General features: G+C 39.9%; 1 protein-coding gene across 3 annotated transcripts in view; it reads left to right on the top strand.

Moving 5' to 3' along the window:
* The window catches only part of DDO (D-aspartate oxidase), a 75,106-nt gene that overhangs the window by 4,408 nt on the left and 45,582 nt on the right, over positions 1-25,116 (top strand). For 2 of the 3 annotated variants that reach the window (XM_075864226.1, XM_075864225.1), the window contains exon 2: positions 17,677-17,852. The exons of the other annotated variant lie outside the window; for it this stretch is intronic. In XM_075864226.1, coding sequence (XP_075720341.1) covers positions 17,677-17,852 — 176 coding nt within the window. The remainder of the gene's footprint in view (positions 1-17,676; positions 17,853-25,116) is intronic. 3 annotated transcript variants of the gene reach the window in all.

Below are 25,116 nucleotides of genomic sequence, written 5' to 3'. Positions count from 1 at the left end.
TTCCCGCGTCAAAAAACTCGGCAAAAGACCCCGTGTGAACATAGCCTAAGAAGGGCCCACAAGTTCTCAATAGGGTTTAGCTCAGGTGAGGAAGGGGGCCATGTCATTATTCTTTCATCTTTAAGGCCTTTACTGACCAGCCATCAGTAACCCACTGGGCTGTACTGCCTTGACGGTATAGCAGCTGGCCAACATGACACAGGTCACAGTCTATAGTTCGTATAGTGTACCTGTGGTAGCTCAGACAGTAGCAAGACAGGCTTGGCTGGGACTAGGCAGCAGGCAGGCGCCAGGCGTGGTGTAGCAGATCTGGCATGGTATACAGCACAGCACGACTTCAGCTCAACACGGTACTTGACCAGGATAGCACGGGATACAGGTTACAGGTAGCAGGAACGGGAAACACTGGGAACTTGGAAACACTAGATGACCATTTGCTTAGACAGACTAGGGTACGACAACAAGGCTCAGGCAAGGCGGGAAGGGGCTAGGCCCCTCTTATAGTCCAGGGTGCTCATGGGCTAATTTTACTATTTTCAGGTGCGCGAGCTGGCCCTTTAAAGGAACAGTGTCACCACAAAAAAAAATTTCATGTCAGTTTAATGTTAGTGTTTTATTAAAAACGTTTTTATTTATTTGTGTGTTTGTGTGTTACTTTTTTCTATTTTTTCACTTTTTCTTCCCTATGGGGGCTGCCATTTTTTTTTCCATTTCTGTATGTGTCGATTAACGACACATACAGACATGGAATACGGCAGCCACAGTCCCATAGGGACTGCGAACGGGTCCCGTCCCATCCACTTCTGTGTACGCCGTCTGTGTGGGAACTGCGCATGCGCCGCTCCCACACAGTCCAATTTGAAATGCGCGCCATCCGGCGCCATTTTCCTGTGGACCGGAAGTCGCGGCCGGACAGTAAGATTACTACTTCCGGTCGCGGCTTCCGGACTTGTGCACTTGGACCAGCGGCAGCAGACGGAGCGGACGGGCCGGAGGGAGCCGCGGCGGCAGGAGCAGGTAAGAGATTTCTATGTATGTTCGTGTTTGTGTGTGTTTACTAATGTATGTTAACCTACTACACTGTGTGTTAGCTCAAAAAATGGCGACACACAGTGTAGGAGGTTAGACCGTTCAATCCCCTCGTTTATCCCGGCACTAGCCAGGATAAAGGAGGGGGGGATTCTCAGAGCTCACTAGAGCGAGTGCTTTTTTCCCAATTTTGCAGCAAAAAGCAATGTGGTTGCTTTACCACATGCAATGCTGCAATTTTGGGAATAGCTCCATCTAGTGACCAGCAATGGGAAATATTATAAATTAGAATCTAATTTATAATATTTCCTGACTCGTGAAAAAAAAAAAAAAAATTTGAACAATGTTTAATCACCTACACACTAAATGTTTAATTAAAAAAAAAACATGTTTTGCTGGCAACACATTCCCTTTAAGAGCAGGCACGAGCGTACGCGAGCACCCTATAGGACCCGGTCGAGAGAAGCGGAAGTGAGCGCTGGCGTCTCCTGAGGAGGAGATGAGGACCAGCGCTCACAGTTCCATGGCTGCGGCCGTCAGGAGGTGAGTGAGCTTGACGGCCAGCGGCCATGGGCATGATAGCCATGCAGTGGAGCACTTTGATGCATGCGATGAAGCATTGTCCTGCATAAAAATCATGGTTTTCTTGAGAGACGCAGACTTTTTCCTGTACCACTGCTTGATGAAGTGCCTTCTAAAAACTGTCAGTAGGTCTGGGAGTTGATTTTTAATACCAGCCCATAGCAGTACCCCACCTCCACCTTGTTGGCGTCTGAGTCAAAGAGGAGCTCTGTGCCCGTTACTGATCCAGCCATGGGCCCATCCATCTGGTCAGTCAAGAGTCACTCATCTCATCAGTCCATAAAACCTTTGAAAAATCTGTCTTCAGCTATTTCTTGGCCCAGTCTTGACGTTTCAACTTTTGTGTCTTGTTCAGTGGTGGTCGGGTTTCAGGCTTCCTTACCTTGGCCATATCCCTGAGCACTGAACACCTTGTACTTCTGGGCACTCCAGGGAGTTTGCAGTTCTGGAATATGACAGCGCTGGAGGATATTGGGTTCCTGGTCGCTTCGCGTTTGATTCTTCTCAAATCTTTGGCAGTTAATTTGCGGTTTTTTTTCTCAACACATTTCTTGCAACCCTGTTGACTATTTGCAACATAACGTTGGATGGTTCTGTGATCACGCCCCAATATTTTGGCAGTTTCAAGAGTGCTACATCCCACTGAAAGACTTTTAACAATTTTTTACTTTTCAGAGTCAGTTAACCCCTTCAGGACCAAGCTCATTTTGGCATTCAGGACCAGCCCCATTTTTTTTTCAAATATGATGTGTCATTTTATGTAGTGATACTTCTGGATTGCTTTTACCTATCCAAGTGATTCTGAGACTGTTTTCTTGTGACATATTGTACTTTATGTGAGGGGTAAAATTTAATTTTGGTATCATTTTTGAATGTTCTTTTATTTTTCTAGAACTTTACAAGGCTTATAAGTTTAGCAACAATTTCTAACTTTTTCAGGAAAATTTCAAAAGGCTATTTTTATAGGGTCCAGTTCAGTTCTGAAGTGGCTTGGAGGGGCCTATATTTTGGGATACCCCCATAAATCCCCCCATTTTAAAAACTGCATCTCTCAATGTATTCAAAACAGCATTTAGAAAGTTTCTTAACCCTTTAGGCGTTTCACAGGAATTGACGCAAAGTGGAGGAGAAATGTACAAATTTCAGTATTTTTTTTCAGAACTTAAATTTTAATTAAAAAAATTCTGTAACACAGCAAGTGTTAACAGAAAAACACAACTCGATATTTATTGCCCAGATTCTGCAGTTTTTAGAAATATCCCACATGTGGTCCTAGTGCTAATTTACTGAAGCACAGGTCTCAGAAGCAAAGGAGCACCTAGTGGATTTGGGGGCCTTCTTTTTATTAGAATATATTTTAGCCACTTTGTCAGGTTAGAAGAGGTCTTGTGGTACCAAATCAAAGGAAACACCCCAAAATTCACCAACTTTTGGAAACTACACCCAACAAGGAAACAAGGAATTAATCTAGGGGTGTAGTGAGCATTTTGACCCCACAGGTGTTCCATAGATTTTATTAGAATTGGGCACTGAAAATGAAAAGTATTTTTTTTTCCAATCAGACATAGCTTTAGCTAAAGCATTATCATTTTCCTACCATATAAAGGAGAAGCACCCCAACATTTGTAAAGAAACTTCTCCAGAGTAGGGAATACCGAATATGTGGTCATAAACTGCTGTTTGCACACACGGCAGGGCTCAGAAGGGAAGGAGCGCTATTTGGCTTTTGGAGGGTGGATTGTGCTGGATTGGTTTCTCGGCACCATGTTACTTTTGCACAGCCCCTAAGGTACCAGTACAATAGAAACTCCCCAAAAGTGACTCCATTTGGCAAACTACACCCCTTAAGCAATCATCTAAGGGTGTATTGAGCATGTGGGCCCCACAGGTGTTTCATAGATTTTATTAGAATTGGGTAGTGAAAATGAAAAATTATTTATTTTTTCCAATTAGACATAGCTTTAGTAGAACATTTTTCATTCTATTAACATATAAAGGAGAAAATCCCCCCAATATTTGTAAAGAAATTTCTTCAGTGTAGGGAAATACCCCATATGTGGTCATAAACTGATGTCTGGGCACACGGCAGGGCTCAGAAGGGAAGGAGCACCATTTGGCTTTTGGAGGGTAGATTTTGCTAGATTGATTCCTGGGAGCCATGTTGCATTTGCAGAGCCTCTGATGTACCAGTACAGTGAAAACCCCTGAAAGGTGACTCCAATTGGTAAACTGCACCCCTTGAGGAATTCATTTAGCATTTCTACATTTTGAACTTACAGGTTTTTGCTAAATTTATTAGAATTGGGACATGAAAATAAAAAAAATGCTTTCAATAAGATGTAGTTCTAGCTCAAAGATTTTCATTTTCACAAGGACTATAGGAAAAAAGCACGTCAACGTTTGTAAAACATTTTCTCCCGAGTACAGCAATACCCGATACGTGATCGCAAACTGCTGTTTGGACACAGGGCAGAATTTAGAAGGGAAGGAGCGACATTTGGCTTTTTGAGCACATATTTTGCTGAATTGTTTTCTGGGGCGCCATGTCGCATTTGCAGAACTTCCTGAAGTACCAGTACAGTAGAAATTCCCCAGATGTGACCCCATTTTTGAGTTTACCCCTCAAGGAATTAAATTAGGGGTGTAGTGAGCATTTTGACCCCACAGGTGTTTTATAGACTTTATTTTACTCCATTTGGCTACTGGAGTGCAGATTTTACTTGGTAGTTTTGTTTGGGGTTTTACTGGTATTTCAGTTTATAATGTGGGGGCATATGTAAGCTGGGCGGAGGGCTTCAGGGCATAATCGGATGATGTAATAATGGGGTGAATGAATAATAAAATTAATAATCCATGAATTGGTGTGGTACGCTTTGAAGCAATCCTTTATGAACAAGCCAGGTTTTTTGGGTCAGGTGTCGCACTGATAAATGGTGTCCCTTCTTATACCCTTTTTGGAACACACACTGCACTTTTTTGGGTCCTTCACTTGTTTGAAGTTTGGGGAACTTTGCTGAGAAAGTGTTGCCCTGCTATAATAAGGCAGCCTTGTTTCCAGCGGAGATGATGAAATTTTGGGGCAGACGTGCTTGTGTCCCCCCCGGTTCCAAAATATTAGGGCTTACCTCTTAAAATTGAAAGAATGTTCCCAACTGACCAGCATATCGAGACAGCAAGTCAGCGTTATACAATACCATCTGTACGATGTGCACGGCCAGCTTTATGCACCACGGGACACGGCTATGTGATAAATGCGGGGTATTGTACAAAATATCTGCACTCCAGTATTGCCAAATCTTTGACTTCTTCACTAGCCCTATAAGCAGCACAATGCCCTATAGTGTCCTCATCTCCGCTGCATCCGCAGGGTCCACCTTTGGGGTCTAGCAAATGATGATGTGGGGTTTTTAGTGAAAAACTACTGGACCTAAAAATTTGCATCATTGCGTTCTTAGAGTCATAAAATTTTATTTTTTCATTGATGGAGCTGTGTGAGGGCTTCTTTTTTGTGGAACGGGCTGTTGATTTTATTGGTTCCATTTTGGGGTACATGCGATTTGTTTTTTATTACTATTTATTTCATTTTTTGGGAGACGAGGAAACAAAAAAAAACATCAATTCTAGTACTGTTTTGTTTTTTGTTTTTTACTGTGCTCACTGTGCAGTATAAACAACATGTTAACTTTATTCTGTGGGTCAATATAATTACAGCGATACCAAATTTATATCGTTTTTTTACGTTTTACTACAAATACAAATACTCTTTTCTAAAAAAAAAATCATGTTTTAGTGTTGCCATTTTCTGACAGCCATAAGTTTTTTATTTTTTAGTTGATAATGCTGTGGCAGGGGTTGATTTTTGCGTGACAAACTGTAATTTTTATTGGTACTATTTTGGGGTCCCTGCGACTTTTGATCACTTTTTATTTAATTTTTTTGTTTAGAAAAGGTGACCAAAAAAAATAAATTCTGCTTTTTGTTTTTTATTAAATTTTTTGGTGCGGTAAAAATAACATGATATGTTTATAGATCGGGTCGTTCTGAATATCTATTATGTATAGGTTTTTTTCATTCTGTAAATTTTTCCCAACTATAAAGGACTTGATCAGGGAAACAGGCTGATTCTTGTTTTTATTACGTAAAACTTGTATTTATTTTTTTTATTTTTTTTTAACCCCTTAATGACCGGGCATGTTTGTACCTTAATGACCAAGCCAGATTTGTCAAATCTGGTATGTCTGACTTTATCAGAGAATAACTCTGTGAAAGTTTTGAATATCCAAGTAATTCTGACATTGTTTTTTCGTCACATGTTGTACTTTATTTTAGTGGTAAAAGTAGACTGATACGATTTGCGGAAATTAATTAAAAAATAGAAAAATGGAAGAAATTTTGTAAAAATTACCATTTTCCCCTATTTTTAACTGCAATATGTCACGTATGTACACACATACTGTACAATTTTTTTAATTAAATATATATTTCTATCTCTTTACTCCATTTTGGCAGCACTTTTGAAAAAATAAAATAAATTTTCAGCAATTTAGAGGACTTACAAATTGAATAATAATTTTATAAATTTTGAAGTACATTTTGTTTTCCGGCACCAAGCCAGGTTTTCAGAGGCTCATAGGTCTCAGAGTGATGGAAACCCCCACAAATGACCCCATTTAGAAAACTAGACCCCTTAAGGTATTTACCTAAGGGTATAGTAAGTATTTTGACCCCACAGTTTTTTGCTAAATTTAATACATAGCAGGTGAAAAAAAAAATAATTTCACTTTTTTTCATAAAAGTATCAGTTTGAAGACCAATTTCTTTGTAAAGCGACCATGAGAATGAAGAAACACACCACAAAATCTATCACCCTCTCTCTCCTGTTTTCAAAAATGCCCCCATTGTGACCCTAATGCGCTGCCTGGACACACGGCAGGACCCAAAATGAAGGGAGCACCCGGAGGCTTTCAGGACTCATATTTTGCTTGAAAATGTTTTAGGCCCCACTGTACATTTGGAGAGGCTTTGAGCTGCCAGAACGATAGAAACTCCCCATAACGCCCCCTTTTAGAAAACTAGACCCCATAAGGTATTTATTTAGGGGTATAGTAATTATTTTGACCCCACAGTTCTTTGCTAAATTTAATGCATATCAGGTGAAAAAAATAATAATTTCACTTTTTTCATAAAAGTATTTGTTTGAAGACCGATTTCTTTGTAAAGCGACCATGAAAATGAAGAAACACACCCCAAAATCTATCACCCTCTTTCTCCTGTTTTCAAAAATACCCACATTGTGGCCCTAATGCGTTGTTTGGACACACGGCAGGGCCCCAAAGGAAGGGAACACCCGGAGGCTTTCAGGACTCATATTTTGCTTGAAAATGTTTTAGGCCCCAATGTACATTTGGAGAGGCTTTGAGCTGCCAGAATGATAGAAACTCCCCATAAACGACTCCATTTCGAAAACTAGACCCCTTAAGGTATTTATCTAGGGGTATAGTTAGCATTTTGACCACACAGGTTTTTCGCTAAATATATTGAAATTAGTCTGTAAGAATTAAAATGTACTTTTTTTCTGAAACAACATAGAAATTTTTATTATTTACAAGGAATAACGAAGAAAATGCACCCCAACATTTGTAAAGCAATGTCTCCCGATTACGACAATACCCCATATGTGGTAATAAACTGCTGTTTAGACCCACAGCAGGGCTCAGAAGGGAAGGAGCGCCATTTGGATTTATGATTTTGCTGGAATGGTTTTCGGTGCCATGTCGCATTTGCAATGCACTGGAGGGACCAAAACAGTGGAAAACCCACCAAAAGTGACCCCATTTTGGAAAAACCTTCAAGGAATTTTTCTAGGGGTATAGTGAGCATTTAGACCCCACGGGTCTTTTGCAGAGTTTATTAGAATTAGGGCGCGAAAATTAATATCAAATTTTTTTCCACTAAAATGTTGCATTTTCTCATTTTCACAAGGGATAAAGGAGGAAAAAAACAACCATTTTTTTATAAAGCAATTTCTCCCGAGTACGGAAATACCCCACATGTGGTCATACGTTTTTTCATTAGAAATGAATTAACCCTTTCAGGACTGATCCATTTTTTGCTTTCATATTTTAGATTTTCACTCCCCGCTTTCCAAGAGCCATAACTTTTTTATTTTTCCATCAATAGAGTGGTGTGAAGGCTTATTTGTTGCGGGACAATCTGTAGTTTTCATTGGTACCATTTTGGGGTACATGCGATTTTTTTTTATCACTTTTTATTCAATTTTTTTGCAATCCTGAGCAAAAAACAGGAATTCTGACACCGTTTTTTTAGGTTTTTTTTTTGCGGCGCTCACCGTACGCAATAAATGACATTTTTAATTTATTCTGCGGGTTGGTACGATTACGGCGATACCATATGTATATAGGTTTGGTCCTTTTTTTTAGCGTTTGCGCAATAAAATGACTTATTTATAAAAAAAAAAAATTCTGTGTCACCATATTCTGAGAGCCATAATTTTTTTAATTTTTTAGTCAAAAAAGCGGTGTAAGAGCTTGTTTTTTGCGGGACAGATAGAAGTTTTTATTGGTACTATTTTTGGGAACATGCGACTTTTTGATCACTTTTTATTCTTTATTTAGGGAGCGGTGGTGACCCAAAAAATTGCGATTCTGTCGTAGTTTTTTATTGATTTTTTTTGGGGTGTTCATCGTGCGGGAAAAATAACATTATAGTTTTATAGTTGGGTTCGTTACGAACGCGGTGATACCACATATGTGTACTTTTTTAACGTGTTCATTTTTTTTCTATAATAAAAGTCTTATTATAGGAAAAAAAGCATTTAGTGTTTATAGAACTTATAACTTTTATTTTTACACTTTTTTTAAAACATTTTTATTACTTTTTTTTACTTTTTTAACTTGTCCCACTAGGGGACACTTAGTCTTGCAGCTTTGATCGCTGCTAGAGTACATTACACTACACACGTAGTGTAATGTACTCTAACTGTCATTGTGACGTGACTGTCACACTGACAGGAAGCAGAGGAGGAACGGCCGGAGGCTGTTCCTCCGAGGCTTCCGTGCATGGCAACCCGGAGGTCATTATCTGACCTCCGATTGCCGTGACAAGCATCGGTAGCCCCCACGATCACTTCGTGGGGGCTGCTGATGTGCTTCAAACCACTTAAATGCGGCGACGGCAATCCGTCGCCGCACTTAAGGGGTTAACTGCCAAAATCAGCGGCGATGGTCCGCTGTCCGGCAAGACTGATGTCTCAGCTGTCGGGGACAACTGTCAGCGCGGGTCTGTCACTCTGTGTTTACACAGAGTGACAGTTTGAAATGCGGACGAAAATGTACGTCATGGTGCGGGAACTAGCAGCCGACCATGACGTACATTTTCGTCCTTGGTCGTTAAGGGGTTAAATATGTCCTTATTATTTTTTTACCTTACTAGGGGACTTGAAGACGTGATCTTCTGATCCCCTGTACAATACACTACACTACTTATGTAGTGCAGTGTATTGTTACTGTCATTCTTCAACTGACAGTTAGCCTACTAGGTACTGCTTTGGGCAGGACCTAATAGGCTTCCTTACATGGGCGACCAGGATGCCATTGCTAGGCTTCCTGGTTGCCAAAGCAACCATCGGCAGCCCACGATCGCTCATGGGGGGGGCGATTGGATACAGAGGGAGCCCCCTCCCTCTGTCAACCATTTAAATGCGGCAGTCGCTCTTGACCGCCACATTTAAGGGGTTAAACAGCGGCGATCGGAGGTAACTGCGATCACCGTCATTGCAGCGGGATGTCAGCTGTGGATTACAGCTGACACCCGCTGAAGATGAAGCGAACACTGCTCCTGTGCCCGCTACTTCTACAGGACATTTGCAGGAATGCCCTACTAAAAAGAACATAGAGTAACGACAATAGGGGTTAAATCACTTTTTTGGCCCATCTTGCCAGAGAAAAACAAGTTGCCTAATAATTCTGCATAACTTGATATAGGGTCTTGATCTCTTTAGGCCGCACCCTCCCTCATTACACAAATACACATCACCTGATATGCTTCATCCAATAAGCAGTCAAGTTTATACAGCTTGGAGTTGGAAAAATGGCGATATGGTCAAAATAATTATTTGCCTAATAATTGTGCACACAGTGTAGGTACCCTAGGTGAGGGTGCAGTCACACACGGCAGATTTTGTTGCAGAAATTTATGTGACTGATGATCAGTTCCATTTACAGGTCCTTCTCAATGAATTAGAATATCATCAAAAAGCTAGTTTATTTCAGTAATTCAATTCAAAAAGTGAAACTCGTATATTATATAGATTCATTACACACAGAGTGATCTAATTCCAGCATTTTTTTCTTTTAATGTTGATGATTATGGTTAAAAGTTAATGAAAACCCAAAATTTAATCTCTCAGAAAATTAGAATATTATATAAGCTCCATTTCAAAAATGATTTTTAATACCAAAATGTTCTCCTACTGAAAAGTATGTCCAGTATTTGCGCTTAATACTTGGTCGGGACTCCTTTTGCATGAATTACTGCATCAATGCGGCGTGGCATGGAGGCGATCAGCCTGTGGCACTGCTGAGGTGTTATGGAAGCCCAGGTTGCTTTGATAGTGGCCTTCAGCTCATCTGCATTGTTGGGTATGGTGTCTCTCATCTTCCTCTTGACAATACTCCATAGATTCTCTATGGGGTTTAGGTCAGACGAGTTTGCTGGCCAATCACAGTGATACTGCGGTTATTAAACCAGGTATTGGTATTTTTGGCAGTGTGGGCAGGTGCCAAGTCCTGCTGGAAAATGAAATCAGCATCTCCATAAAGCTTGTCAGCAGAGGGAAGCATGAAGTGCTCTAAATTTCCTGGTAGACGGCTGCGTTGACTCTGGACTTGATATAACACAGTGGACCAACACCAGCAGATGACACGTCTCTCCAAACCATCACTGACTGTGGAAACTTCACACTGGACCGCAAGCAACTTGGATTGATGCCTCTCCACTCTTCCTCCAGACTCTGGGACCTTGATTTCTCAATGAAATGAAAAATTTACTTTCATCTGAACACAGGACTTTGGACCACTGAGCAACAGACCAGTCCTTTTTCTTAGGCAAACCAGCTTTAGCAATGTCCTTTTGTGGCTTACCCTCCTTGTGGAGGGTGTTAATGACTGTCTTCTCGACAACTGTCAAGTCAGCAGGCTCCCCCATGATTATGTAGCCTACTGAACCAGACTGTTGGACCATTTAAAGGCTTAGAAAACCTTTGCAGGTGTTTTGTGTTGATTAGAGTGTGACACCACGAGTCTACAATCTTGAACTTTTACCCAATATTCTGATTTTCTGAGACACTAAATTTTGGGTTTTCATTTAGGGCATGACCACACATGGCGGAATTCCTCCGCAACTGTCCGCATCAATGCAGCACAGAATCTGCGTTGCAGATTCTGCAGCGGATCTGCACAAAATGTGCAGAAAATTGATGCGGACTGGCCGCTGCGGACTGCAGGAAAAGTGCTTCTCTTCTCCCTATTCAGTGCAGGATAGAGAGAAGGGACAGCACTTTCCCTAGTGAAAGTCAAAGAAATTCATACTTACCGCCCGTTGTCTTGGTGACGCGTCCCTCTTTCGGCATCCGGCCCGACCTCCCTGGATGACGCTCCAGTCCATGTGACCGCTGCAGCCTGTGCTTGGCCTGTGATTGGCTGCAGCCGTCACTTACACTGAAACGTCATCCTGGGAGGCCGGACTGGAGACAGACGCAGGGAGTTCTCGGTAAGTATGAACTTATATTTTTTTTTACAGATACATGTATATTGAGATCGGTAGTCACTGTCCCGGGTGCAGAAACAGTTACTGCCGATCGCGTAACTCTTTCAGCACCCTGGACAGTGACTATTTACAGACGTCTCCTAGCAACGCTCCCGTCATTACGGGAGCCCCATTGACTTCCTCAGTCTGGCTGTAGACCTAGAAATACATAGGTCCAGCCAGAATGAAGAAATGTCATGGTAGTAAAAACAATACGCTCCGCAGCACACATAAGATCTGCGGACTTCATTGCGGAATTTTGACTCTCCATTGAAGTCAATGGAGAAATTCCGCCATGAGTCCGCAACCAGTCCGCCACTGCTCCGCAACAGACAGAGCATGCTGCGGACACCAAATTCCGCTCCGCAGCCTATGCTCCGCAGCGGAATTGTACGCATCGTGTAAACGAACACTGCTAAATTAAAGTGAAAGTCAATGGAGAAACGGCTCCGCTGCGGATTAACGCTGCGGAGTGCCCGCAGCGGAATTTAAGTGAAATTCCGCCATGTGTGAACCCGCCCTTACTGTTAGCCATAATATTCAACATTAAAAGAAAAAAAATGCTGGAAATAGATCACACTGTGTGTAATGAATCTATATAATATATGAGTTTCCAATTTTGAATTGAATTACTGAAATAAATTAACTTTTTGATGATATTCTAATTCATTGAGAAGGACCTGTATCTGAATGTGGCTGTTTCTGCAAGAGGTGCATGAATTTCTGCATGCCCCATTCAGGTAAGTGAAATCTGCTGCATGGGTCCATACACTTGTTGCGGTTGAGATGCAGTTAGAAACTCATTTAAAAAAATTTTTATCCAAAAACCACATGCGTTTCTACCATTATTTGGTGCGTTTTTCGTTGTGGTTGTGGTTAAAAAATGCAATAGCATTGAAAAACGCACCAAATCACAGAAAAAGCGCATGTGGTTTTCTGATGCGTTTTTTTCGATGCGGTTCTAAAAAAAATGTGCAGAAAAACGCTGTGTGCGAAACCAGCCTTATACTCAGATTTGTTTTTGCTTTTTTTTAAACTTGTTTATTTGTAAACATTTTGGAATTCATTCACCTCTGCATCAGGCATCAGTTCAGGGGTTCCGTCTACGGTATTGCTTCCATCAAAATGACGGAACCCTTGCACAACGTAGATAAACAGAAACCATTTTCACCAGATCCGTCACCACTGAAATCAATGGTGATGCAAACGGAAAACTATGGTTTCCGTTTGTTTCAGTCAGGGTTCTGTTCATGGGTTCCCTGATGGAAAGCTCCGACAGAACCCCTGAACGGAGCCCTGACGCAGATGTGAATGAAGCCTTACAAGGGAGTAAAAAGGGTCATCAGAAAATTGACTGGATACAATGAAATGTAAGTACGGATGTAGCCATCTTTATCTTGACTCTGATAACTTGCTGCAGCGTGATATCACACAACAAAAGCCATTAAAAAGTAATTGAAAAAGTCAAAATAAAGGATCTTGCCACTATATATTTAATGCATTAAAAGTCAAGATAAAGATGGCTACATCTGTAGGCCATACACAGCTTCTTTTTTAATATGTTTTGATAGTCATTTTCTTAATTCATCTTTTTGGGTTGAGAATCAGAGAACACACAGACAGAAGTGTATGTGTGTAAATCAAGCTGGTTCTCTATAGCTCCAGGAAGAAGCTACGTGCGAAACAAGTGTTGGGGCTGATCCCCCCCATAGTTCTGGTCTGTATGCCTCATTAAATTGTACTTTTTTGCTGTCTGTTTTTTTTATACTACTTTGTCTTGGATGGTTTCTATCCATATTCACCGTAAGATTTATGTACCAGTCTTTCCATGCACTATTTGCACTTTACTATAGAGGCTGTGGGACCCGACCTATGTGGGGATCCATTTTTCCATGGATAATATTACTGCCAATGTACTTGTTTTTAACTATTTTGTCTTTCAATAAAATATTGTCCATTTTTCGCTAGTAATGGTTCATGTGTGATTTCTTATATAAGTGTTTATATTCACATGTCACACAGTTCACTTGAGTTGCTATATGTATGTATTAGCCCAACTATCTTAGTAGGTGTTATAATACATTAGTATTGTAGTGTATTGTACCAGTGATCCAATGAACGCTGGTTCAAGTCCCCCAGGGGGACTAATAAAATGTGTAAGGAAATGAAATAAAGTTATTAGTAGTGAAAAAAATAAATTCATATTTAAAAAAAAAAAAACTTTTCCCATTTTTCTTCTAAAGTAATGTAAAAAAATAAACAAAATTGGTATTACTACGTCCATAAAAGTCAGAACTATTACAAGATGCCATAATTTAACTCGCACAGTGAACACCGTAAAAAATAAAATAAATAATTTAAACCGCCAAAATCGCTGTTTTTTTTGTTAAGCGGTAAAAAAAATTTAATAAAAAGTGATCAAAAAGTTGTAACTACCAAAAAATTGTACCAATAAAAACTACAGCTCGTCCCGCAAAAAATAAGCCCTCACCCTGCTCAATCAACCAAAAAAAAATTATTCTTTACGGCTCTCAGAATGTCGTGAAACAAAACTATTTTTTATTTTGACAAACAGTTTTTTCTTTGTAAAAGTAGTAAAATATAAAAAATATATATAAATTTGGTATCACCTTAATCGTATTGAGCCGCAGAATAAAGTTAAGTTGTCGTTTTTACCGCACAATAAAAGCCGTAAAAACGAAACCCTAAAAAATGGAGGAATCACAGATTTTTTTTTACGTTTTTTTTCAGTTTCCCAGTACATTGTATGGTACAGAAATGGTGTTAATAGAAAGTACAACTCCTCCCGCAAAAATATACGACCTCACACCACTCTATTGATGGAAAAATAAAAAAGTTATGGCTTTTGGAACGCAGGGAGTAAAAAACAAAAATGAAATAGCAAAAAATGGATCAGTCCTTATTACAACATGTGGGGTATTGCCGTTCTCGGGAGAAATTGCTTTACAGATGTTGGGGTGCTTTTTCTTCTTTAACCCTTGTGAAAATCAAAAAATGCAACATTTTATTGGAAAAAATGTTGATTCATTTTCGCTGCCTAATTCTGCCTGTGGGGGTCTAAATGCTCACTATACCCCTAGAAAGATTTCTTAAGGGTGTAGTTTCCAAAATGAGGTCACTTTTGGGGGGTTTCCACTGTTTTGGTCCCTCCAGGGCGCTGCAAACGCGACATGGCACCGAAAACCATTCAAGCAAAATCTGTGCCACAAAATCAAAATGGTGCTCCTTCCCTTCTGAGTCGTGGGTCCAATCAGCGTTTTATTACCACATATGGGGTATTGCCGTAATCAGTAGAAATTGCTTCACAAATGTTGGGGTTCTTTTTCTCCTTTATTCCTTGTAAAAATGTACAATTTCTACGTATTTTCAGAAAAAAAGTAGTTTTTCATTTCCATGGCCTAATTCAACAAAATTTTGCAAAAGACCTGTGGGGTCAAAATGTTTCCACTGTTTTGGTCCCTCCAGGGAATTGCAAACACGACATGGCACCGAAAACCATTCCAGCAAATACCTACCTACCATACATATGGGGTATTGCCATAATCAGGAGAAATTTCTTTACAAGTGTTGGGGTGCATTTTCTTCTTTATTCATTGTAAATATTAGAAATTTCTAAGTTTTTTCCGAAAAAAAGTAGATTTTCATTTTTACAGACTAATTCCAATATATTTAGTAAAAAACCTGTGCAGTCAGAAATGCTAACTATACCCCTAGATAAATTCCTTGAGGGGTATAGTTTCCAAAATGGGGTCACTTTTGGGGGGTTTCCACTGTTTTGGCACTACAAGACCTCTTCAAACCTGTGATAGTGCCTAAAATATATTCTACATAAAAGGAGGCCCCAAAATCCACCAGGTGCTCCTTTGCTTTTGAGGCCTGTGTTTCAGTCCATTAGCACACTAAGGCCACATGTGGGATGTTTCTAAAAACGGCAGAATCTGGGCAATAAATATTGAGCTGCATTTCTCTGTTAAAACTTCTGTGGTACAAAAAAATGAATTACAAATGAATTTCGGCAAAAAAAATAAAATTTGTAAACTCCACCTCTACATTTCTTTAATTCCTGTGAAACACCTACAGGGTCCAGAAACTGTCTCAATGCTGTTTTGAATACTTTGAGGGGTGCAGTTTTTAAAATTGGGTGATTTATGGGGGTTTTCTTATATATAAGGCCCTAAAAGCCACTTCAGAACTGAACTGGCCCCTGAAAAGATAGCCTGAAGAGTTTTCTTGAAAATGTGAGAAATTGCTGCTAAAGTTCTAAGCCTTGTAACGTCCTGGAAAAATAAAAAGAGGTTCAAAAAACAATGCAAACATAAAGTAGACATATGAGAAATGTTAACTAGTAAATATTTTGTGTGGTATTACTATCTGTCTTACAAGCAGATACATTTAAATTTAGAAAAATGCAAATTTTTGCAAATTTTCTCAAAATGTTGGTGTTTTTCACGAATAAATACTGAATTTATCTACCAAACCAAATTGTTTCACTATCATAAAGTACAATATGTCACGAGAAAACAATCTCCGAATTAGCTTGGATAGGTAAAAGCATTCCGGAGTTATTACCATATAAAGTAACACATGTCAGAGTTGAAAAAATCGGCTGTGTCCTGAAGGCCAAAATAGGCTGGGTCCTGAAGGTGTTAATGTTGGGAGGGAGTTGTTTAAGCTCCGCATGATAACATATAGAATTGGTGTCTGTAATCCAACAATTTTGGAACCCTTGTATCCTCTATTCTTTTCCCCTAAAGGCAATACAAGAATTTCAGTCATCTACACAGGTCTAAGGTATGTGACCTGACCTCTTGTAAAGATGGTTTAAACTTTAGGAAAAGAAAATGGTAACAAAATGGCCTGATTCATTAGAGAGAATTAGTGTTTATTCGAAATGAAGTGGGGAACGGTTCTTAGCACAACTTAATTGGTCATGTGAGGCAAGAGCGAAAATATATATGCTAGCTGGAAGTTCCAGTTGATTGAAAATCCATCCATTGTCTAGGAGACATCTCCCTTAACCCCTTAATAGGCCTTTTCACGGCGGTCATTAGTGGGCTTTATTCTGATGCACTAGCCTTTTCACGGCGCTGCATCAGAATAAATAAACAGAGCAGGGAGCTGTTAAATCTCCCTGCTCTCAGCTGCCAGAGGTAGCTGAGGGCTAGGGGCATCCCTGCTCGAACGTGTGAGATCGATATCAGTATCGATCTCACCCGTTTAACCCCTCAGATGCAGTGCTCAATAGCGAGCTCTGCATCTGAGTGGTTTTGGAGAGAGGGAGGGAGCTCCCTCTCTCTCCCACCGACACCCGGCGATAAGATCGCCGAGTGTCTGTGTCTCCAATGGCAGGCGGGGGCTTAATAAAGGCCCCCAGGTCTGCCTGTAGTGAATGCCTGCTAGGTCATGCCTCTGGCATGACCTAGCAGATGCCTGTCCGTTTTACACGGACAGGCAGTAATACACAGCAATACAGAAGTATTGCAGTGTAATATGCGATCATCCGTTCACTTTTATAATAAAGTCCCCTAGTTTGACTAGTAAAAAAAAGAAGTTTAATAAAGTTAATTTAAAAAATGTGAAAAAGAATGAAAAACCCACTTTTTCCCATTACAAAATGCTTTACTATTAAAAAAAAAAACAAATAAAGCAAAAAAGTTACACTTTGTTCTTAAGGGAGATAAGCCGCCAGCCAAACGTCTTAAATTTTGGCGCACACAATAGTTCTATTCCATCTATCCATCACTTTTTGGGTCAGTACATACAGAATTTTCTGGTGTTGATTTTGACGCGAAAACAGTGTCGGAATAAAAAAGTGGGCGAAATTGCCCCCCGTTGATTTCATTGGGAGGCAGTGGCGTTTTTTTCTCGGTTGGTTTTTGTCAAAAAGAAGAGCGGCATTTCCTTTCTTGCCACGGTTGACACCTTGAAATAAATGGGAGGCAGAAAAAATCAGGGCGCCCCTTTCTGTGCGTTTTTCACCTTGTTTTGGGACCGCCTTCCCTGCATTAGGTTTAATAGCCACAGGCGAAAAACGCAGCGAAAGAATACGTGCAGTCAGTTCAAAATCTGCCTCAAAATTCCTGAAGGAATTCTGAGGCAGATTCTTTCTGCCTGCAAAAACCTCAGTGTGAACAGGGCCTTTCTGTTTATTCTGTACACCATGTAATTTATGCATCTGCTTTTTTAAAAATGGAGCTAATACAAAATGTTTCCCCACAGGCCAGTGCCGAAGGTAAAAGTTGCAGTAATTGGAGGAGGACTGGTTGGTCTTTCAACAGCACTTTGTATTACAGAGTGTCTTCCGCAGTGCTCAGTCACTGTTATTTCTGAAAAGTTCTCCCCAAACACTACAGGTGATGTTGCAGCAGGATGCCTTATCCCTCATACCTGCCCTGGTGAGTTTACACTCATAAGGCTTCTATAATGCACAAGAAATAACATGTTTAACAGGGGGATGTAGATAATAGATCTTAAAACCTTTCCACTTTAAAGTAATACTACATTTAAAAATTACTAGAAATATCATAGTTTTCTTTTTTTATCTCACATTCTGTGAAATCTGTGTGTCCTAGGAGGTATCCATTCACCACTGTTCTGAATGAGACAGGAGATAAGACAAGCTGTTCCATGCCTCCTTTAGGACAGTCCAATCCCATAGTCAGTCCCTAGCCAAAATGTAGAAGATTGGGAGAAAAAGGACATTCGTTTTCTTATTTATTTAAAGGTTTAACATTTCAATGATTCGCAGTTTTATAAGAATATTATCCTGTTTTCTACTTTGGATTTTAGTGGGTCTAGAAATGTGCAATTAATTGTTGAGACTACAGAAACTGTGTGCACTGGAAATAATTTTCTAGACAGTCTCCACCTCAAATTCTGTCAGACTTAATAAGAAGAATAGTGTTGCAAGGAGCTCTGTTCTTCCCATAAAAATGACAGACACCCTCGAAGAAACTCCAAGGACCCGATACTAAGTCAATGGTGTTCATTATAAATGGAGGTGTGACTTGAGCCGAATATACCATGAATATTAACCCCTTCCCAACATATGACATACAGTTACGTCATAGCTGGGTAGGGGAAGTATGGAGTGGGCTCACGGAGTGAACCCGCTCTATACGATGCCGGTGTCGGCTGTATGTTACAGCCAACATTTCAGAGTAACGAGCGGGATCACGCTCGAGCGTGATCCCGCTCGTTTAACTCGTTAAATGCTGCGGTCAACAGCGACCGCAGCATTTAAAGAGGCTCTGTCACCACATTATAAGTGAAACAACCTAAACAACAACCTCACACCAAGAGTGGCGTGTACTGGGGTCCCTTTTAATGTATAGACCTAAAAACGAACCGAAGAAGGGACATGACCCTAAAGCAAGTAATGTACTCCAAAGATAAAAGTACAAAAAATCTTTATTAAATATAGTAACAATAACAAATAATGAGAAAAGAGATCTGATACAATAAACACGGAGATATATACAACAGGGTCAGATGAAAAAGACCAGAACCAACAGAATCAACCGTCCACTAAAGACCTAACACACGCTCAGTTATAGGTAAGTAGTTAGTAAACCCGGGGGTATGGGGAGGTTAATCCCATACATAGTGCCAAGTAATCAGCTAGATGAACAACGTGTAAAGTATGTCAGTATGCGTAGCCTACACAGTATATGGTGCATGTGACAGTACGTGCGCAATCTATACAAAATAGTAGATAGTACGTGACAAGTTTAAACTGGAAAACATATGCAAGTAGTTTGAAGGCTCAAATAGCCAAGAGAAGTATGACTAGCTGAAATAGCACAATACTGTGGAGGCTACAAAGGGCTGAAAAAACCTGTGCACATACCCAGAGACATGATGAGGAGCGTGGAGGATCAAATGAAGTGGATGGGTGAATGAGCGCCTCGACGCGCGTTTCGCCCTGTGACCGGCTTCGTCATGAGGCTACATACAGTAAAAATCTAGGGGTTTAAATAGTGAAGAGACAGAGTTAGGCTCACCTGCGGTGAGTGAAAATCGGCGCTCCACACGCCCACAGGGCGGCGCATGCATCACGGGACACGCCGCGCGTCATGTGACAGGTGCCACGTGATGTAAACACCACCATGGCAACCCTAGACGCTGAGCGGCACTCCCGGATACATGCCCCGCCGAGGGTGCGCGACCGAGCGTCTGTCCAGACACCGCAGGAGAGACAACCCACGATAGCAAGAAAAGGAAGTTTATATAGCGAAGGGGCCAACTAACTATATATGCATACAATTGAAATGAATATATACAATAGTGAAGTAACAGCAGTTTATACAAATGACATTAAAAATACATATATTAAAAGATACATGCAACAAATAAATTAGAAAGCAAAGATAGATAAATAGTGAAAAGTGAAACGTGCAAATGAAGAATAAATAATAGAATAAAGTAAATGAAAATATATATAATGATGAATAATACAAATAAATATAAATAATAAAGATAAAAAAGTGGAAAGTGAAAATGTATACGCCAACAATAATAGTGATTAAAGTAATAAATGATTTACTATATAAGCATGAAGACATTGCCAAAAACAAGGCAATGAAGATAAAGTGCCGTGTACAAAAATAAATAAAAAATAATAAAAAATAAAAAATAAAAAATAATAATAATAAATAATAAATAAAATAAAAATAGCTATAGTCAACAAAAGAAATAAAAATATATATATGTGCAATGTAAGATATAATGAATAAGGTGTATATAAATAGATACATATGTATATAAATATAAATGAAATAGCATAAACAAATATTCTGCAGAGATGTGAAGAAATAAATACATATACAAATAATATGAAGAGCACAGTATATAGTACTAATGAATCGTAACTACCACAAATATACCCAACCATACCAAATATCATGATAGTAAGTATACTCGAGACATAATACTGTGCAGTATAGTATAAGTATATACACACAGAACTCCAATACTTTTTTGCCAAGAAAATATTAGTAATGATACAAAAGTATAAAAATATGTAAAGATATATATACACAAATCATACTATATGAATATCGTACAGAATTATATATATATATGTGTATGTCTTCTATACTCCAAATTTTCAATTGCAGCCAGGCGAAGTCTTCACCAATGAGAGGACCCATTCGCTATACCCGTACGCTAAAAGAAATAAACTGTAACAGAAAAATAGAATGAAAAACAAGAAAGAAACCCTAGACAAAATAAAATTCACGCATGGTTAAAAAGTTTACAAAAAAGGCCTGAAACTAGTGGCTTCGTTTAAACCAAGTGGGGCTATAGTATTTAATAACGTGATCCACTTCATTTCTTTCTTTAGCAAAGCCAAACGTACATCACCACCTCTGCAGCCCAAGGAGACCCTATCAATGCCGCGCACCTCAAAACCCCTAGGATTACTAGAGTGAAATTCACGGAAGTGTCGTGCAACAGGCTGGAGTTTATCCACGTCTAAAACATTGGAGGCCGACTTAATTTTGCAGACATGTTCCAGTATCCTCACCTTCAGTTGCCTAGTGGTCATACCTATATAGATAAGACCACAGGGACAAGTGGCAAAATACACCACAGCTACTGTACTGCACGTGATGTGGTAGACGATTTTATATTCCTTCCCTCTATCAGAGCTGTAGAAGTTAGAGGTACGTGGAACATATCTGCAAGCGGAGCATTTGCCGCAATTATATGACCCCCAGGGGGGACCCTTACTCCCAAATGGATTAGGGGAGGCGCTGGGAATGTAATGACTAGCTGTTAAGAGATCCTTCAAATTTTTAGATCGCCTCCAAGTAATGGAGGGATAATTGGGTAAAACCCCTGCTAAATCACGATCGGTGAGAAGTACCCGCCAGTGCTTTTGCAGGATATCACGGATCTTAATCCAATGGGGATTAAACGTGGTAATAAATCTGACACTCTGATCCATTTTATGTTTCTTGGGCTTACTTACCAGGAGTTCATCACGAGTCGAGTTTTTAGCTCTGAGATAGCCTCTCTTAATGACCCTCTGACTGTACCCACGACTCTGAAATCTTGCCGTCAGATCCAAAGCTTGACGCTCGAAGTTGCTATCATTAGAGCAGATACGCTTTGCCCTCAAAAACTGGCCCACAGGAATAGATGTTGTAACCTTCGGATAGTGGGCAGATGTAGCATGGAGGAGGGTATATTTGTGGTAGTTACGATTCATTAGTACTATATACTGTGCTCTTCATATTATTTGTATATGTATTTATTTCTTCACATCTCTGCAGAATATTTGTTTATGCTATTTCATTTATATTTATATACATATGTATCTATTTATATACACCTTATTCATTATATCTTACATTGCACATATATATATATTTTTATTTCTTTTGTTGACTATAGCTATTTTTATTTTATTTATTATTTATTATTATTATTTTTTATTTTTTATGTTTTATTATTTTTTATTTATTTTTGTACACGGCACTTTATCTTCATTGCCTTGTTTTTGGCAATGTCTTCATGCTTATATAGTAAATCATTTATTACTTTAATCACTATTATTGTTGGCGTATACATTTTCACTTTCCACTTTTTTATCTTTATTATTTATATTTATTTGTATTATTCATCATTATATATATTTTCATTTACTTTATTCTATTATTTATTCTTCATTTGCACGTTTCACTTTTCACTATTTATCTATCTTTGCTTTCTAATTTATTTGTTGCATGTATCTTTTAATATATGTATTTTTAATGTCATTTGTATAAACTGCTGTTACTTCACTATTGTATATATTCATTTCAATTGTATGCATATATAGTTAGTTGGCCCCTTCGCTATATAAACTTCCTTTTCTTGCTATCGTGGGTTGTCTCTCCTGCGGTGTCTGGACAGACGCTCGGTCGCGCACCCTCGGCGGGGCATGTATCCGGGAGTGCCGCTCAGCGTCTAGGGTTGCCATGGTGGTGTTTACATCACGTGGCACCTGTCACATGACGCGCGGCGCGTCCCGTGATGCATGCGCCGCCCTGTGGGCGTGTGGAGCGCCGATTTTCACTCACCGCAGGTGAGCCTAACTCTGTCTCTTCACTATTTAAACCCCTAGATTTTTACTGTATGTACCTCCTGACGAAGCCGGTCACAGGGCGAAACGCGCGTCGAGGCGCTCATTCACCCATCCACTTCATTTGATCCTCCACGCTCCTCATCATGTCTCTGGGTATGTGCACAGGTTTTTTCAGCCCTTTGTAGCCTCCACAGTATTGTGCTATTTCAGCTAGTCATACTTCTCTTGGCTATTTGAGCCTTCAAACTACTTGCATATGTTTTCCAGTTTAAACTTGTCACGTACTATCTACTATTTTGTATAGATTGCGCACGTACTGTCACATGCACCATATACTGTGTAGGCTACGCATACTGACATACTTTACACGTTGTTCATCTAGCTGATTACTTGGCACTATGTATGGGATTAACCTCCCCATACCCCCGGGTTTACTAACTACTTACCTATAACTGAGCGTGTGTTAGGTCTTTAGTGGACGGTTGATTCTGTTGGTTCTGGTCTTTTTCATCTGACCCTGTTGTATATATCTCCGTGTTTATTGTATCAGATCTCTTTTCTCATTATTTGTTATTGTTACTATATTTAATAAAGATTTTTTGTACTTTTATCTTTGGAGTACATTACTTGCTTTAGGGTCATGTCCCTTCTTCGGTTCGTTTTTAGGTCTATACATTAAAAGGGACCCCAGTACACGCCACTCTTGGTGTGAGGTTGTTGTTTAGGTTGTTTGACTATTCTTGTCTGTGTTTACAGAAAATACCTCAGGATATATGGATTTCAGGAAAAGAGATAAGGATTGGATTACACAACTTGGTACTATATTCGGAGAGAATTCAACAGTGACCACAGAAAGTAGTAACATTAAGGGCCTGAAACTTAAAATACGTGATCTTTTAAAAAAACGCACTAAGGTCTGGTGGAACAAGGCAGCCTTAGAGAATTATTTGCAGAAGGATATCATACCCCGTGGTTTACGTCTGCAGGTGTTCCCCACTTTGGACACAGAAGATCCTTCGTTTGTTACTAAATGGGAGGATTCCCTAACTAAATGTTCACGCACGCTCATTGAGTTGCTCATTGGGGCAGATCGCAGAACCCTTGATTCTTTGGAAAAGGAAATCGATCCTCTCAAGGATAAGATTCATCAATCCCTTAGTACAGAGGAGCTTGGTATTTTCGATAAAGCATTGGAGGAGGAGCTTACTAAGTGGGAAAGAGAAATACAAGATCTCAAAATTAGAAAATTCCAGCGTGATCTAGGTGACTTTCAGTCTAATAAGATCTACCGTTGGCATTTTAAGAGGGATAGAGCCCGGTCCCTGTCCCGTTCTGTCTCTTCCACTTCCCTTATATCTGAAGAGGAATGTGGCGGTTTTTTAGACAAACCTCAGGCCGCAGGAGATGGAGACCCCCTGTTCAATTCCAGAACACCATCAATCAAAAGAAAGACCAGAGGAGTGTTCAACAGGGACAAGAGAAACAGGAGGCTCTGAAGGTAATTAACCTTTCTTCCCACACTCTGTCGTCCTCCCAAATTAATGTGCTGCAAAGGGGTCTGTCTTTCTCTCCCACGGGCAAATTTGATCTTTTTACTACTATTAAAGACTTGGCTCTTTTCTCTAGAAAATTACTTTGTAAAAAGCACTTTGGTAGAAGGGATCATAGTGTACCCATGTGCTCCCCGGTAGAGCAACAGGCATTTGATGCCCTCCTTTCACTACTAGAAGAACAGGAGGTCAAAACTGACCCCAGACTCCCCATGCATCTGTGCCGCCGTTCTCAATATTTCCCCCCTCTTGCGCTGTGCCCTTCAGTGGACATTTTTTTCAAATTGGTTAAAAAAGATCTTGAAACTATCTCTGATGTCGATACACCTCGTAATCTTAATTATAAGGAAAGGCAAGCTATTCTTGAGCTCAGAAAACTCAGAGATGTGATTATCAAACCAGCTGACAAGGGGGGTAATGTTGTATTATGGCCGGCACAGATGTATGAATGTGAGGCTTTTCGCCAACTTAACATGAGTCATTGCTATCGCAGGCTCCCATCGGATCCAACGTTAGCTTTCAAAGGAGAACTCGATAGCCTATTACAAAGGGGCGTTGATGCTAATATTATCCATTCCAAATTGAGGGAGGGCCTGTCTGTGGATTTTCCTATTAAGCCCACATTCTATTTATTGCCTAAAGTGCACAAAAATGTCACCTGCCCCCCTGGTCGTCCGATAGTATCAGGGATTGGCGGCTTGTGTGAAAACATCTGCAGATTTGTGGATTTTTATCTGCAGAAATGTGTGGAGACCTTACCGTCATACATTAGGGATACCACAGATATGTTACAACGACTCGACGGGTTGCACCTTGAGCATGATATGCTTTTGGTTACGTGGAGTCCCTGTATACATCTATATGCCACGACCACGGGATCCGAGCATCTAGATATTTTTTACAGATGACTAATCATGACCCGGATCTTGTAGAGTTTATTTTATGTCTCCTTGACTTTGCATTAACACATAATTTCTTTGTATTCAAGGATCGCCTCTTCCTACAGCTCCAAGGAACAGCAATGGGGGCCACTTG

Source organism: Rhinoderma darwinii, chromosome 4 (assembly GCF_050947455.1).
Source record: "Rhinoderma darwinii isolate aRhiDar2 chromosome 4, aRhiDar2.hap1, whole genome shotgun sequence".
NCBI classification, from domain to species: domain Eukaryota; kingdom Metazoa; phylum Chordata; class Amphibia; order Anura; family Rhinodermatidae; genus Rhinoderma; species Rhinoderma darwinii.
This window is presented reverse-complemented; position numbering and strand designations above follow the sequence as displayed.